Source organism: Schistocerca gregaria, chromosome 2, assembly GCF_023897955.1.
Source record: "Schistocerca gregaria isolate iqSchGreg1 chromosome 2, iqSchGreg1.2, whole genome shotgun sequence".
Classification (NCBI taxonomy): Eukaryota; Metazoa; Arthropoda; class Insecta; order Orthoptera; family Acrididae; genus Schistocerca; species Schistocerca gregaria.
In genome coordinates this window covers 760,392,790-760,406,804 of record NC_064921.1, presented here as the reverse complement: position 1 = coordinate 760,406,804, position 14,015 = coordinate 760,392,790, and the positions used below count along the sequence as shown (strand labels likewise).

The 14,015-nt window shown below is 36.4% G+C and overlaps 1 protein-coding gene across 9 annotated transcripts in view; it reads right to left on the bottom strand.

Annotated features, from left to right (window-relative positions):
- The window catches only part of LOC126334965 (uncharacterized), a 289,683-nt gene that overhangs the window by 38,875 nt on the left and 236,793 nt on the right, over positions 1-14,015 (bottom strand). For 7 of the 9 annotated variants that reach the window (XM_049997738.1, XM_049997741.1, XM_049997739.1 and 4 more), the window contains 3 exons: positions 12,925-13,121; positions 6,059-6,196; positions 1,832-2,149 (listed from right to left, as the gene is read on the bottom strand). In XM_049997738.1, the coding sequence (XP_049853695.1) occupies positions 1,832-2,149; positions 6,059-6,196; positions 12,925-13,121 (653 nt within the window). The remainder of the gene's footprint in view (positions 1-1,831; positions 2,150-6,058; positions 6,197-12,924; positions 13,122-14,015) is intronic. The other 2 variants (XM_049997745.1, XM_049997746.1) reach the window with 1 other exon arrangement.

The window sequence follows — 14,015 nt, the reverse complement described above, 5'->3', positions numbered from 1 at the left end:
ATCTTTCAAATTAAAAATAAACTAATAAATCAAGACTGTTTTGCATATGTATTACCTATAAAATACAAGTCTCAAAACATGCAAAGAGAACTCTTTATTCTCTCTACTTTATGCAGATTTAACTCTCAACAATCATTATTTATTTTTGTATTAAGGGATAGTTATCTGCTTTCGTTTATTTTTGTTCATTCTTTCAGGCTACAGGTTACCTCTGTGCCGCCAGTTGATGCAAAACAGTCTCCACAATTTATTGCAGTAAATGTTATGCAAGATGTTCTGAGTTTAACTTAACTTTTTAGTAGTTTGAGTCATTTTATATACTCAGTACTGTACACTACACTTGTCAACAGTTATATTCTGCTAAAATCAAATTCAACAAACACTTGCCTTGGAGTATCATTTTTCCTTTATGGATCTAAAACATAGTGTTGGTTCCAAATGACAGTAGTTTTACTACATTCATGCATGTTTGTATTTATTCCTATTTCTATTGTGCAAGTGTATTTCATCTAACAGTATATAACATACAAAAATCTTCAGAACATTATCAGACTTTACTTTTGTTTTAAAACAAACAAGCCATTTAGTTGTTCCTGTTTCAGAAAAAAATTTCTTGGTCTATGTGTAACATCATTTTTAGTAATGGTGGTTTTAAATAGCCAGTGTTGATACTTCCTTAATTTTACAGCAACAAGAAAAAGTTTTGAAACAATTAATTCTGGCTGCTGATTAGGTAATAAATTTCTGATAGTACTGGATATTTTGGAAAAACATCAAATAATTTATAATTTAGAGGAGGTACAGAGCAATAAAGGAAGACAATGTAACTTGTCTTGAGCTCTGCATAACACAGCACCACTCATTCTGTGTGTGTTTAGTAGCTAATAACAAATGACTGTTACTTTCAAGAAGCACCTGTATCAGAAGCCATATACTAACTACTTTTCCCCATTAATATTTTTGAAAATTCTTGTTTACCTTCCTTCTTTCTGTTAGCACTTTGGAGTCCTTCAGTATACACATACAAATAAAATACACTCTACTAATTCTTCTCATATTACAGCATTTTTCCAGTCTTTGCAACTGCTATTCATGTTATAGATGTATCATATCAGTATGAATTCTCATACGATGTCTATGTAGCTACATTCCTTTTAGTTATTGAAATCTTCATTTTTTTCATTTTCTTCATGAACTTGTACCCTGTTGATCAGCTATTAAATTCTTGTGATGTTAATGCCATATTCCATTCAAAATTCTTCTGCTGCTAGTTATTTTTCTTCTCATATCAAACACCTACCATTCAAATCATGCCTTATTCACATTTTCTTAGCACTATAGTCTTGCACACCATTACAAAAAAATGCAGTGTTCATGCTCTCTTCCTCTCTCTTTTTTTACTATTATCCATTTCAATTCGGCTTTAACTTCTATTCATAATGAGACTATAAAACTTCATGAATTTTTCCTTTGGTTCATTCATATATGTGTATTACAAAACAACAAATTTAGAACACTGGTTTTCTTCTGCCTTACAATAGATCCTTTATGTGCCGTTTATTTTTCACTTGTTCCACAATACTACATTTAATTTATTATCAGCTGATTTTCGAGTTACTGAGGTCACAAAATTTGTTGTTAATGATGGTGTGAAGAAGCAGACACTTGAGAACACTTTTAACAATAATTATAAAAAGTGGCAACAACAAAGAGGGGAAATTTAAAATCTGATATAAGTAATTCTGTGCACAATCAAGATCAAAGTACTTCAATAGTAGCCCGTAAAAAGTGCATTACTGTCCTCGATGGAACTCTCTGTGGCAGAACCAACCTGATCAGAATTTTCTTCCAGTCCGTCTATATCCATAACCACTTTACTTTTATATGGCTGAAGGTTCAAACAGCGCCTTTGTCTGCATACTTGATGTGTCCTGAGATTTAGACATGGAGGGCATTTGCCACATTTTTCATTCTTGCATCCTTTGCACTGACCACATCGTTGCTTGCGGCCCTTAAATGTTAATGTTTTTCCTGATTTAGAGGTGCCCCTCTTAGATGAGCATTCATTGAATGAGGACTCTAATACCTCATTTTGCAGTTTCTTTCCTGGCGGCCTCCGGTTATTTTTATATGGTACTGATTCCAAGGGCTGAATTTGTAAAGGAAGGAAAACAAAAACAAAAAAATAAAGAAAAGCCTACTAAAAGAAATAAATCTGCCATAAGATTAACATGCTTTATAACACTACTGTACAGTGTCAACAAATAAATAAAAGAGAAAGAAGAGGTCTAAAGCACATTCACAAAAGTAAGTGAGCTACATCTTACAATTTGGAAAGTGACTAATGTGACACTCCAAAATTATTATGGAATGAAATTCCTCTACTGGGGTACGTATAGGAATATTATTTCTCCTTAATTATAACTTGCATCTAACCAAACATATTATTCAAATTGTATCATATAAACTCATCTATTATAGTATAAAACCTTCTGCTCAACATGCATGTTCTGTTTCCAAATACAGAATATATCTGCTGTAAATCCCCTTTACTAAATATGTAATGCTATCTACTTTCAATACAAAAACAGTGACTCGCATATCAACCACAGGGGATTGAAACATGACCCCGGCAATTCGGGTTTGCAGGGGTGTATTTCTGTTCTATGAAATAAATTTCCAGATCTAATGAAATTCAAAGCATGCAGTAGAAATCAGAAGACTGGCTATAATTTCTGTTTCCATTTACTGAAAGAAGACTTAAGAAGACAGGCACAGAATTAACTCCCATAATACTTTTTTTTTAAGTCTCTTCAATTCTATAGTAATCCGAAGGTTACCCAAATCCGCACTAACAATATCTCAAGGGTATCCTTCAAAGTACTCCATCAGCATTGTGTAAACCTTTCAATTTTATGATACTTGGTCATTTTACATAGCTATTTTACTGCATATTTGTTCAAATGTCCTCAAGGGGCTGAATGAAGTTGTTTCAGATCTATCCACTACAGAAAAAATATATGATGCAGTCAATGGAAATCAAAGGTGGTCAACATACTCAGAGACAGAGAGAGAGAGAGAGAGAGAGAGAGAGAGAGAGAGAGAGAGGGGAGAAGAATGGAAAATCCATGATAAAATGAAATCCCATATATGAGAATATATCATTACCCACCAATTACAAGAGAGATGAGCAGCAAACAGGCAGGATAAAGAAGATATATAAGCCCCCCTTCCTCCTTCCTCCTTCCCCCCCCCCCCCCCACTCTCTCTCTCTCTCTCTCTCTCTCTCTCTCTCTCTCTCTCTCTCTCTCTCTCTCTCTCTCTCTCTCTCTCTCTCTGTGTGTGTGTGTGTGTGTGTGTGTGTGTGTGTGTGTGTTTTCTGTGTTTTACCAGTAGTGCAGCGTATGGCTTGGTGCAAAGGCAGAGCAATTTCTCATTCTTTTATATGTACTCATTTGCTGCTCAGTGACTCTTACTTCTGGTATGGTGATCTGTTCCAAATTAACTAAAGGTGCAACTGCAATAGAATTTCAGTTCAATGTAAATTTATTTCCAGCCGCAACTGTGATTTATTAAGTTATTTGTAAGTAAATACACTTAAGGCTGCAATCAATGCTTCAGAATAAATTAAATGAAAATATAAATTGTGCACAACTAATCATCATTATTTCATTACAACGTATTCACTGAAATGAGCTACAATGAAAGGTCAAGTTATTTACAGCACGTTAGTGTGATTCTCTCTGCTGGTGCAGTGACTGGTCTAGAAAGAGCAAAAGGAGCCCAACCAATTGCTAACTGGGTAAAATAAAGTCTGTTACAAGAAATATGTTAGTTTTATACATTATCATCATGTATTTATTTATCAGCATTATATCTTAAGAATTGTATTTCTAGTTTTAAAATAAATATGGGGTTTTTGGTTACTGTACTTAAGTATGACCAACTGTCTACCAATTCTGAAGCATCTCAGAGCATAATGTATTAAGGCACTGAATTTATGTCATGCTTCACTGTCATGTCTTCAGACACATAGCTGTTCTACTTTATGGGCCTCAGAGCAAATAATTATTTATGACAGAGGAATCCATGTATCCATTTAAAATAAGTGGAAATAACCCTAATCCCACAGTACAGTAACAGTGAATTCACACCCAAAATCTGATACTGGTTATCCTCTTTCAACTTCCATCTCTCCCCCCCCCCCCCCCCCCCCTGCCCGCCTGCCCTCCCTCTCCCTCCTCCTCCTCCTCTTCTTCTTCCAACTGTTAACTGCCATTTCATTGCTTCAAATACGCAGCAAAACAGTAAGGACTATTGTCTATACCATGATAAATTCTTCTTAGTTTAGTTTATGTAATTGGTACATAAAAAATCTACTTACCAAGCAGCGGCAGAACACACACATAAAAGACTGTTGTGACTGGCAAGCGTTTGTAGCTAGTGGCTCCTTCTTCAAGCAGAAGGGATGAAGGGGAAGGAATAACGGTGAAGAAAAAGCACTGGAGAGGTCTAGGAAAAGGGGTAGATTTTGGGAAAGTCACCCAGAACTGTGGGTCAGGGGAGACTTACCGTATGGGACATACCCGTATATTAAGTCTCCTCTGACCAGCAGTTCTGGGTGACTTTCCCAAAATCTACCCCTTTTCCTAGACCTCTCCAGTCGTTTTCCTTCGCCGTTCTTCCTGAAGGAGGAGCCACTGGCTCTGAAAGCTTGCCAATCACAACAGTCTTTTATGTGTGTGTTCAGTCTTTTATGTGTGTGTTCTACCACCATTTGGTGAGTAGATTTTTTATCTATCCAATTGCATAATTTTATCAATAATTGATTGCTTTCATTGTTATCTTTGTATATCCAGTGGATCAAGTGTACGACGACTCACTATCATGGTAGATTCACACGCAAGATACTATACTGTGGAAACAAGATTATATGCTTGTCATTTATGTACCTGGATTTTTAAAATGTTTTAACTCTACAATAAAATTTGGGAAGTGTATCCCAAATATATATATTCAGCGATTTGTCTGTGGACTAGGAGTAATTGTCAGGTGGAAATTATTTTAATTTGTTTTTAAAACTTTCACTATCTGAGAGCACCATTCATTCAAAAGGGAGATGGTCAAATATTTTTATGGCTTTGTACTTCACTACTTTCTGTGCTATAGTAGGGTTATGTTGTAGTCAGTGGATGCTGTGCTTGTTCCTAATGTTACATTTATAATTTTAAAGTCTGATTTTTCACAACCTCCATTGTAACACAGTGATGGCATTGTGATGTTGGTGTTAGTAGGCTTAACTTTCTGACAGCTATCTCCATGATGTTTGAGAATGAACATATTCATTATCCTTTCAGCAAGTTTCTGTGTGATCAATACTTTGTGTGTGTCTGTGAAACTGTACCAGAAAATTATTCCATATAACATTAATGAATGGAAGTATGCAAAGTAAGCTAATTAATGGTTTCAACATGAAATCAGCAGTTACCCATAGATGAGATAATGCTGAACCCAAGTGCTTGAGAAGATGTATAATATGTGATTTACAATCCAAGTTCTGGTTGATACGTGACAGTAGTAGTAGTAGTCTCAGTACTGCAGTAGCTAAGGGAGGGAGGGAGGGAGGGAGGGAGGGAGGGAGGGAGGGGAGGGAGGGGAGGGAGGGGAGGGGAGGGATGGGGGGGGGGAGGGAGAGAGAGAGAGAGAGAGAGAGAGAGAGAGAGAGAGAGAGAGAGAGAGAGAGAGAGTTTGAGTTTATGTTCATATGTATTGGTTTCAATTTGAACTCTACCATGCAGCGATGTGAGACCGAAATACTTCCATTTTAATGGTTTGCCCAATTTTATGATGAAATTGTTTCTGGTTCTCTGACAAGAAGTTGCAATGACACATATTTCATTACATTTTTAACTGTCATGGAACTGGAAGGAAATCAAATAACAGAAACTGATTACTGTTGCACAACTTTCTTTAGCAAAAATTTGCACCATTTATCAACAGACAGGAACAATGCTTTACTTTATTTTCAGATATACTGTTAATAGATATCATATAATACCTGTGGCTGTAGAGAAATGACTTGCTTTCCAAAAACTTGAGTCTGCTGCGTAACACTGCCAGTAGCTGAAGGTTCTTCTTGTGCTGTGTTTCCACTGATATGTCGGCATGCTCCTACATGCTGAGGCCAATGTTTTCTCTGCAAAATATTTTCCTAATGTAAACCATGGGCATATGTTACCAGTTAACCATCTATGTACATTTGGTAAAATTGACATACCAATGCTGGTAACATGAAAAAGCTAATGCAAATGATACACCAAACTGTAACATGTTCTAAAGAAAACTTACTGTTCTCTGCAAACATAACAGTTGCAAAAGTTAACAAGAATCTAAGTTCAGTATTTATACTGTGTGATAATTTAACTGTTCAAGACACACTAAGGAAACACATAATATCCCAAAACATGATCAGATATTTAAGAATCACTAGGTAACTTCCACTTTTGAAAAATGTTTTACAAGACAAAGTGCAGATTCTATAATTACCTCAAAAGTGAATGGGTAAACTGGCTAAAGGTCCAAATACAGCACAAATATATAAACTTCATTTTAACAAAACCAAGTGAAAAAATGGCAAATAGCATGTTTTTCATGGGCCACCAGAAAAATGTAGACAAACATAATGGAAGATAGCCCACTGAGCTGATGAGGACTGAGTGAAGTTGATTTGAGAATAGATTCTGAACATGGCAGGTGATGTCGCTGTCATGGATGCTGATAACCAGTATATCATCACTGAATCTGAACTAGACATGGTGTTTAAGATGTTGGATGGATAGGAAGGATTCCTCTAGATAAGTCCATAAATAGAAGAATACATTGCCGGAAAAAAGAAAAATTGCAACACCAAGGAGTTGTAAGACATAAACCAAAGTTTTTAGGCATGTTTCTATATCTGAAAGATAATATCTATTCCAATTTCATCCCAGTTGCATAAGAGTGGCGACAGCAGCACTACTATGAGGATGCAAATCACGTTTCTTTAAATATGTGAAGTAACGGATGTGATCATTAGCTATCTTTGAAATTGGTGAGTTGATACTAGTCAAGAATGTCTTTAATCTGACAAAGACGCCATTATCAATGCCTCACTGAGTTTGAGCAAGATTGCGTTATCGGGCTGTGAGAAGCTCGATGTTCCTTCCGCAATATTGCATGAAGACTTTGCAGGAATGTGGCCACTGCACATGACTGCTAGCAGCAGTCACGAGAACGTACAGTCGCAAGAAGACTGGGGTCCAGACAGGCATGTGGCACTGCCACTGGGGGAAGACCATTGTGTCCAGTGTATGGCTCTGACACATTGTACTGAATCTGCAGCAGCAGATGCCACCACAGTGACTCAATAAATTGTTACAAATCAGTTACTTAAGAACAACTCTGAGCCAGATACCCTGCAGCATGCATTTCACTGACCCCAAACTGCCACCATTTGTGACCTCGGACATGTCAAGCAAAAGCTCACTGGAGGGCACAGTTGAGGTCTGTTGGGTTTTCTGATGAAAGCTGGTCTTGCCTGCGAGCCAGTGACAGCAGTGTGTTGGTTAGGTTGAAGGCACTTGAGGCCCCACAACCAACCTGTTTTTACACAAACACACCGGGCCTACACCTGGAGTAATGGTCTGGGGTGCAGTTTTGTATGACAGCAGGATCACTCTCATGGTTATTCCATTCAGCCTGACTACAAATCTGTATGTCGATATGGTGACTCGACCTGCTGTGCTGCCATTCATGAACAGTATTCCAGGGGGTGTTTCTCAACAGATTAATGCTTGCCCACATACTACTGTTGCCTTGGTCTGCTCAGTTACCAAATCTGTCTCTAATTGAGCACATATGGGACATCATCCGACTAGCATCATCCACGAACAGTACTATCCATCCCTGTTTGACTGATCAAGTGCAACAGGCATGGAACTCCATCCCACACACTGATAACTGACACCTGTACAACACAATGCATGAACGTTTGCATGCTGGCATTCAACATTCTTGTGGTTACACCTTTTGTGAACATATCAGCATTTCACATTTGCAATGCTTTGTCTCACAGTGACATTAATCTGTGATCTCACAAAATTAATCACTAAATATGTTACCAAGACAAATGTGTAATATCCTGGCTACTGAGATGATGTTTTAATTAACATCTGTTTAGGATCAGCTGTCTGTCTATTGATTTGATTATAAATTCTGAAATACAGCTATGTATTGCATTTCACCTGCAAGAGAGATGCTTTTACTCTTTGAATTGTACATTCTCCCTGGAGAGCTAGAACTAAAGCAAAAAGCAAAGATAAATGACACACACTGTTACAGTATGCAATTAGAACTGATGTGTACAAATCCTGAAGATAATTGTAACTTATTGTTGTCCATCATTAAAGGTAATTTTATCTTACTTTGCTACTGTGACGAATTTGTTAAATAAATGTAAACATGGTCAATAGTAGGCAAAATTAACTAATCGCATGATTAAATAAAAATCACTTTACAGTCAACTACGGACCAGGTTTACGTATATTAAACATCTGGAGGCTGTCGATCTCTACAAACACAAAATTATAAGAATTTGTTAAAGGTGTGGAAGATGAGATACTGTAATTTTCCTACAGGATAATATGATATGGTGTTGAAAACGTATTTAAACAAGTTTCATTTTATAAATGGTGCATTTCCAAGAGTGAATGTACATGCAAGGCTTCTGTAGGACCTTCTGACAATTGGTTCATGATGTTTGCTGATGAATCTCCATCATGGTCTTAGGATACATCAGGAGGCATTTTTACTGATAATTGAAGTAATCTGCTGTCCAGCAACACATTATTGAACCAAATGATAACTTACACTAGATCAGTTTCTGAAGCTTCTATAAAAAGTCCTAAATACTAAAAGCAATTTACAGGGGACCAGTAGACATCTGCAGTTGCTACTACACAACGAGCTCGTTGAGCATCATTGATTAATGTCCTACAATTCTCAACAGCGACTACCAAACTTTCAATGACATACAGGAAGTAGTCTAATCAAGAGTATTCAAAACAGTGAAGGGAATGTGTATTTCATTTATATAGATAACATCGAGTGAATTTAACTCAATTAGACTTTATTAAGAACCTTCCCTGCCAAAAAATAATTTCATTTCAAGGAGCTTGCAATTTAATTAACTTCAAAATTAGTTACTTCAGTAGATTATTTCCTTCAGTTGTAGGAATAGTAACTTAAGTAACAACAGTTACTTATTTATCTAATCCCCTGCCCACATCTGGATTAAAACTAAAGGCAATGTTATATGACAGAGAGTCGTCGTCAAATATTTTGGAGCAGTTTAGCTTGGAATGGAAAACTCGAAACATCATCAAGGAGACGCTCACGAATACGTCCTCTAAAGTCAGGTTCATGGGTGAACTATCGGAACCTTTTGAGATGGTCTCTTACCGCTGCTGTTTAACTGTGCACTCAAAAAGGTTGTGAGAGAATGGAATGCAAGAACAAGAGGGGGAATAAGACTTCGAACAAAAAACAAAGGAACCACGATTAATTGTTCAGCATTTGCTTATGACATGGCGTTACTTGCGGAAACATGAGAGGAAGCTAAAGAACAAATCGGCGAGTTACAAGAGCAAGCAGGGAAGATAGGACTTAAGATTTATGAAAAAATGAAGATTATGATAAATATACTAGATACTTCTAAAAGAATTAAAGTAGGAGCTCAAAAAATAGAGGTGGTTAGGAGTTTCAAGTACCTAGGGGAATGGATTGAATGGAACAACCTTGAAGGGAAAGCAATGGAAGCAAGAAGGAGCGAAATGGAACTAGCTTTCCAGAAAACCAAAAACACATACAATAAGAAAGCCATGTCTAGGAACACCAAAATAAGGCATTTTAACGCAGTAATTAAACTGGAAGCACTCTATGCAGCAGAAACACTACTCATGGGAAGGAAAGAGCAAATGGAGAAATTGGAAATCAAGGTGAGGAAAATTTTGAGGAAGATCATGGGTCCCAAATTCCAAAATAACAAACAAGGTTTCTATAGAGGCAAAGCCCTCTATGCAAAGTCAGAGAGACTCTCGGAAACCATTAGGAAAAAGAAGGATTGGTTTCTATGGAGACACACACACATACACACACTCCAAATGAATTCTGACAGATTAACTACACAAATCTGACTTATTTTTAAAGAGAGAGAGAGAGAGAGAGAGAGAGAGAGAGAGAGAGAGAGAGAGAGAGGACCAAGCCCAATTGGTTTAAGGAAATGGAAAAGGATTTGAGAGAACTCCATATTACTGAAGTCAGGTGAAAGAATGGTACAGCCAAGACCATGACCAAAGACAAAACTAAGAGGTTCCAAGTTAAGATCAACACCAGGAAACCGATTCAGATATCAGAGGAGGAGGAAAGAAAGAAGAGATCAGATAGAATGAAGAACTATTGGGAGAAAAAGAGGGCACAAGCATCTACGAAGTGATTGGTCTGATGTACCCCAAAGATGGGGGCAATACACGACAGGACTAGTAAATAGCAGATTATGGAATTGTAATTGTTACTAGCATATCACTACATTACTGTGATTGTTGTATTGTACTGCATGTGTATTAATACTGGTGTTTGTACTGTTCCACATATGTCTGTTGGAGAGAGTGAATTTATGTAAACCACAACAACACAGATCAGCCAGCCACAACAATGTGTGTCCTTCACAAATGAATTTCAATCTAACTACCTTCGGTGTCAAAGCAAACAGCAGGAGACCGAAAAAATGTACAGCAGATATCCACAATGGTGGAGGAACTGGCTTCAGGAAGTGAAGTGGTTATGGAACAACAATTGCTAATGAAACTAGAACAATTTGCCAAACAGATAGATAACTAAGCAGTGGGTAAAGAACAACAAGTTTTCCTACGTATCAAGAAAGGCATAAGGAAGCAGTTGAGAACACAACTAATGTAGGTTTACCCTCAAGGAATAAGGTGGATGAGTAACTCAAGAAAGTACAAAATCAGCTTGGAATATAATTCACTAAATGGAAACATGCATGAAGAGATGTAAGACACAATCAAAGATGGTAGGAATGGTTGTATAGGAGACTGAAGACAACAAACACTATGTTATGAGTCACTATACGATTACACATGTGGATCAGTACAAGTACACCAGTCCAAGTGAACAGGCTTACAAGAGCCATCATCTAATATTTGCGCAAATGTGCTGATGGAGGAGAATGACAACTTCAAAAGTTCTCTTCTGGTAAAAGAGCCATGATTCCTAGTGTGTTTATCCGTAGTTTTTGAGAAATACTACTAAAAGTAAGGTAAAAAGAGAGAGAGAGAGAGAGAGAGAGAGAGAGAGAGAGAGAGAGAGAGAAAATTATGCATCTGGATATATGGAAGGAGATGGTAGTTTATAGGCTACAGTCATAATGGATATCTACAAAACATACAAGAAATTTGAAGATGCACTGTAAAACTATTATTGGTCAAGAGGTACACAAGAAAGACTTATAAAGAAGGTCAATAATCCCAAACTATTTTCATATAGGAATGGGAACTTAAGAAGATACCTTGAGAAATATTTGAATAAAGCACATTATTGTGACTAAACAGTCGAAAATTTTATTTTTTTATTTTTTTAAATGGGTATTTTAAGAATACTGAAGGTCAAGCTACCTGATAATAGGCAATCAAGTTACAATGACAATCAGAATAGAAATAACAGAAAGGAGATAAGTAATGTTGTTGTTCCAAGCAATAACAACATACAGCACGCAGGACAAAGACTGTAGAATGAGAATAACAATTTTAGACCAAACAGGAATAAACAATGAAGATACAAGCACCCACATGAAGAAGAAAGTATGAAGCTGCTCGGGATACTAGAACAGGTGCAAGACAAATAAATCTATTGTTTTTTTTGTGTCATGCCATTTTTTACTGTTTTGTTTTTCTCTGTAAAAGAAAAAGAACATAGATAAAAAAGACATGGCGTATTAAAAAAAAAAAAAAAAAAAAAAAAAAAAAAAAAAAAAAAAAAAAAAGATAACAAATTTACAATTTCTGAAACTCAAATACCATCCCTGAACTTCCAAGAAGCGACTTTAAAAAACTGCTATCTATAATCACTAAAGGTCCCATACAAAATAAAGTGCATAATTCATAGTAATGACACATTACTAGACAGAAAACTCGCTCCACAATGCACTATGGATGTCATTCCACCTAGATGTAAGAACAATATAATGCAATATTACGTAGAAAATGCATAGACATAAGTACACTACGAAAATTATAACAGCTCAATAGCAACACTTGGAAAGTGTCATAATTTGACAAAATTTATATCTGAGGGACAGATGGGAGTTCGAACCTCACTTCTCCTGAATGGAAGTCCAGTGTCTAAACTATTGCACCAACATTCTCAGTGTTCTATAATAGAGAACATTTGCCCTTACATATTATGCATGCTACTACTGGCATATTTATGCTGCACATCTTCCTTAAAATTCTTAATTAGAAAAAGAAAAATCTGTTATGTACCAACAAATATTTTAATGTGGGAATTCTACTGTCCTCCAATGATGCATTTCCTTCTAGGTGAGGTAATAAGCTGATAACTGAACAAACTACAATGACATTCTTTCTCCAGATGAAAAGCAAATAAAAGAATAACAAAGCAACACTTTTATTTCTAACTCCATCTTTGAAATTTTATCATTTATTTGCTTTTTTATGTCATTATTTCATTAAGTGTCATATTTATAGCAAAATATATATTTTAAACTATTACATTAGTATGAGAATACTACTGTTATTGTCCATTCAGTTGAAAGATCTTAAAAATGTTTACTGAAAAAAATAAGCTAACCTGACAATTAGTGTCACAATAAGAAGTATTCCAGCAGCAGTAAAAGATTGCCTCCTTGCCGCAATAAGAGCACCACTGCTTCTTTTTTGTTTCTTCAACTGCCCTCTTTTTCTCCATTTCCCATCGATGCTTGGCTTCATTCATTAAGCGCCGATGCTCTGTTAGCAGATTTGCCCGAAGCTCCGATGCAATCAGATCTTCAGAAACAAAAATATAGACACTATACTAACAAATCAAAACAAAATCAACTTAAGGTACATTGTGCAAATCATCCTCACTGCATGTGTCTTTACAAAGTAAAAATTTACTTTAATTCAAACATTGTATACTATATTGTAAAACAAAACACTATTTTTGAAGCAGCCAATAATGTGAAGAAACAAATTTTAGAATATGCACACAGATAACATGACTGATAAAAGCAACAGAAGTGACTGAAATAGAAAAGGTATGGGGGAAGCAATTATGTCTTGTGTCTAATATGCCCTGTTGATCAGCTAATAATAAGCGGGTCATAGTTCTATCTGTTAAAATCTTCTGTTTTCCATTTGAAAAAAGAGTGGAGGAGAAACTTTTGTAAAAAGGAGAGAGAGAGAGAGAGAGAGAGAGAGAGAGAGAGAGAGAGAGAGAGAACATCTATTTGTGGCTGTTGTGAACAGAGCTAATAAATACTTCTCTTTTCCTTAATTTCCTCTTACCTGTCTCCCTCTTTCTCCAGTAAAAGAAATGTACAAAGACCATTACAAAAGGAGGCTCAGGGCTACCTACATTGAATTTTCAATCAGCAAAGTAGGAAATACTCTTTGGCACCCAGTCAAAAGGCTGGATTCATATAGATCCCCATGTTAGTCTATCCAAGTCCACTCACCCTCACATAGCAACTAAAACCTACATCTTCTCAAACCCATTTATTGTTATCAAACATTGGTTTTGCCCCCACCCTTCTTTCCACTAATTAACTACTTCAAATGCCTCTGGAAGTGTTCTGTCAAACTGATCCTTCTTTTAATCACCACAGAGCTCTCAACCCCCTCCCCCCCCTTTTTCAATTCATAACCTTTTCATTAGTTATTCGATCCATCCTTCTAATT